This window comes from Emydura macquarii, unplaced genomic scaffold, assembly GCF_026122565.2.
Source record: "Emydura macquarii macquarii isolate MOO-44397 ecotype Brisbane River unplaced genomic scaffold, CSIRO-AGI_Emac_v2 contig_2924, whole genome shotgun sequence".
In the NCBI taxonomy this organism is placed as follows: domain Eukaryota; kingdom Metazoa; phylum Chordata; order Testudines; family Chelidae; genus Emydura; species Emydura macquarii.
The window spans coordinates 2390209-2393134 of record NW_027133061.1 but is presented as its reverse complement, the minus strand read 5'-3'; the positions used below and the strand labels follow the sequence as shown (position 1 = coordinate 2393134).

Genomic DNA, 2926 nt, shown 5'->3' with positions numbered 1-2926 from the left:
CTAGGCATGACTGCCCACACCCCAGTCAGGAGACTTTCCTTCCCAACTGACCACCCCCAGGAGGAGGTTTGATTTCCTGCCTCGTTATCTTACCTCCGACACCTTCCAGGCCTGTTAACAGCCAGAAGTGCTGCATGGTATGCAGTGCCGTAGAGAGTCTGTGTCAAAGTATGAAGGGGGGGTGGGTGTAAACGGCCTCGTGGTTCAGGGACTGGGAGTCTGGATTTCTGGGTTCTAGCTCTAGTTCTTTGAGGGAGTGGTGTCTAGTGGTTAGAACAGGGGACTGGGAGTCAGGACGCCTTGGTTCTATTCCTGTCTCTGGGCAAGTCACTTCTCCCTGTGCCTCAGTTTCCCCATCTGTAACATGGGGGTGATGATACTGACCTATCGGGAGTGTGAAATGGTTTGGGGCTCCAGTCATTGATTTCGGGGCAGGGCGGGGGCCCCGGGATCAGAAAGCTCCGTGCAGCCGCCTGTCTCATCTCTTATTTTACCAAACTGATACACAAAGGAGGCAAAATGCTTTGGGTCCTTTTTTTTTTGTGTGTCCTGTAGGGACAGCGCCGTACGGTCCGTATTCAACCCACTTCCTCACCCTGCTGGGCACCAGCAGCCTCCTCTGCTTCGTCCCTGGCCTCCCCTTCCGCCCCCCGCCCCTGGCTGGGGTTGGAGAAGACCGAGTCCCACGCGTCCTCCAGCTCTCTCCGCCGCGCCTCGTACTCCTCCTTCTCCGCCAGCGGGTTGCCCTCCAGCCAGGAGGTGGTCTCCTGGCACATTTCCAACACCCTCTTCTTGGCCCGAACATCAAGGGCCTGGCCTCCTTCTGCAGCCCTCTTCAGGTGGAGCGTGCAGGACTCCAAGGAGTTCATGGCTTCAATCTTCTCCTGCTGGGCCACGTCTTGCGCTCTGCATTCCTCTGCCTCCCTCACCATCCTCTCCACCTCCTCTCTGTCCAGCCGGCCCCTGGTCTCGGTGATGGTGAGCTGGCTGGTGTTGCCCGTGTCCTTGTCCCTCGCAGACACGGTCAGGACGTTGTTGGCGTCGATGGAGAAGCTGACCTCGAGGACGGGCTCTCCGCGCAGCGCCGGGGGAAGGCCGCTCAGGAGGAAGGTCCCCAGGAGGTGGTTGTTTTTGCACATGGGTCTCTCCCCTTCGTAGACCTCAAACACAACCGTATCTTGGTCGTCTTCAGCCGTGGTGAATACCATGGTTTCCTTGGTCGGGACCGGAGAATTGCGTTTGACCACAGTGGCCATCACCCCTCCGACCGTGTCAATTCCCAGGGACAGCGGGGTCACGTCCAGGAGGAGCATGTTCTGCGGGCCCTGGGACCTGTTGCCTGTCAAGATGGCCGCCTGCACAGCCGCCCCGTAGGCCACGGCCTCGTCTGGGTTGATGTTCTTGCTCAGCTCCCGCCCGTTGAAGAACTCCCGCAGCAACATCTGCACCTTGGGGATGCGAGTTGAGCCTCCCACCAGCACGATGTCATGGATCTGACCCTGCCTCATGTTGGCATCCTGCAGCGCCTTACCCAGGGGCTTTAAGGTGGCCTGGAAGAGGTCGGCACACAAGTCCTCGAAGCGGGCCCGGGTGACGGTGGTGTGGAAATCCACCCCTTTGTACAGGGAGTCGATGGAGATGCCGGCCATGGTGCCGGAGGAGAGTGTGCGCTTGGCCCGCTCGCAGGCGGCCCTTAGCCTCTGCATGGCCTTCTTGTCCTGGCTGAGGTCCTCTTTGTGCTTCCTCCTGAACTCCCGCGCCAAGTGATCCACCAGCCGGTTGTCGAAATCCTCCCCGCCCAGGTGGGTGTCCCCCGCTGTGGCCTTCACCTCGAAGATGCCATCGTCCACCTGGAGGATGGACACGTCGAAGGTGCCGCCGCCCAGGTCGAAGATGAGGATGTCGCGCTTCCCTTCCCCGGGGCCGCTGCTCTCCAGGCCATAAGCGATGGCAGCTGCCGTGGGCTCGTTGAGGATTTTCAGGACGTGGAGGCCGGCGATCGTCCCGGCGTCGATGGTGGCCCGGCGCTGGGAGTCGTTGAAGTAGGCGGGCACCGTGATGACAGCCTGTGTGACGGGGCAGCCGAGGTAGGCCTCAGCCGTCTGCTTCATCTTGGTGAGCACGATGGCAGAGATCTCCTGTGGATAGAAGGCCTTCTCCTTCCCCTTGAACGACACCCGCACCTTGACCGTCCCGTTATCACTCACCACCTGGAAGGGCCAGTGTCTCATGTCCAGCTGAACCACGGGGTCCTCAAACATCCGGCCGATCAGCCGCTTGGCGTCGAAGACAGTGTTCTGGGGGTTGAGGGCCGCCTGGCTCTTGGCTGGGTCCCCCACCAGGCGCGCCGTGTCAGTGAAAGCCACGTAGCTGGGCGTGGTCCGGTTGCCTTGGTCGTTGGCGATGATCTCCACCTTCCCGTGCTGGCACAGCCCCACACAGGAGTAGGTTGTGCCGAGGTCTATCCCCACGGCCGGTCCCTTGGCCCTACTCATGGTCAAGGTCTTCTGGGCAGGGTGGGGCAGCGGTGGAAAAAGAGATCAGTTCCTGGGGCTTTCTGGAGACGGAGAGCTGCTCCCATGGGTTCTTGCCCCCGGCCCCACCTCAGTTGGTTGGTGAATTGGCTTCCATAGGCCTTGTTCTCCTGGACACTCTCTTCTCTGCCCCCACCTCAGCCCGTCCCTGGACCTGGCTGCCCTGACCTCGACACGTGTCACAATAGTCCTTGGCATTACCATGCCTGCTACTGCATCCACCCCTCCGTTCACAGTGGTCCAAGGTAGCCTGCAACCCTTCGGGTGTTATTGGCAGCTCTGGAACTGGAGTATTTCCACTGTCCTCCTAAGGCGTGACTGTGCCAGGGATGGGAGTGAATGTGAGAGGCGGCGGGGAGCACTGGGGTATCAAGGGAGACGCAGAACAGAAC

General features: G+C 60.6%; 1 protein-coding gene across 1 annotated transcript; it reads right to left on the bottom strand.

The window, feature by feature from the left end:
- Positions 1–578: 578 nt before the first annotated feature.
- Positions 579–2495, bottom strand: LOC137167402 (heat shock 70 kDa protein 1A-like). Its single transcript, XM_067569532.1, has one exon. It carries the CDS (start codon positions 2493–2495, stop codon positions 579–581), a length of 1917 nt encoding a protein of 638 aa, XP_067425633.1.
- Between the last annotated feature and the right edge of the window lie 431 nt (positions 2496–2926).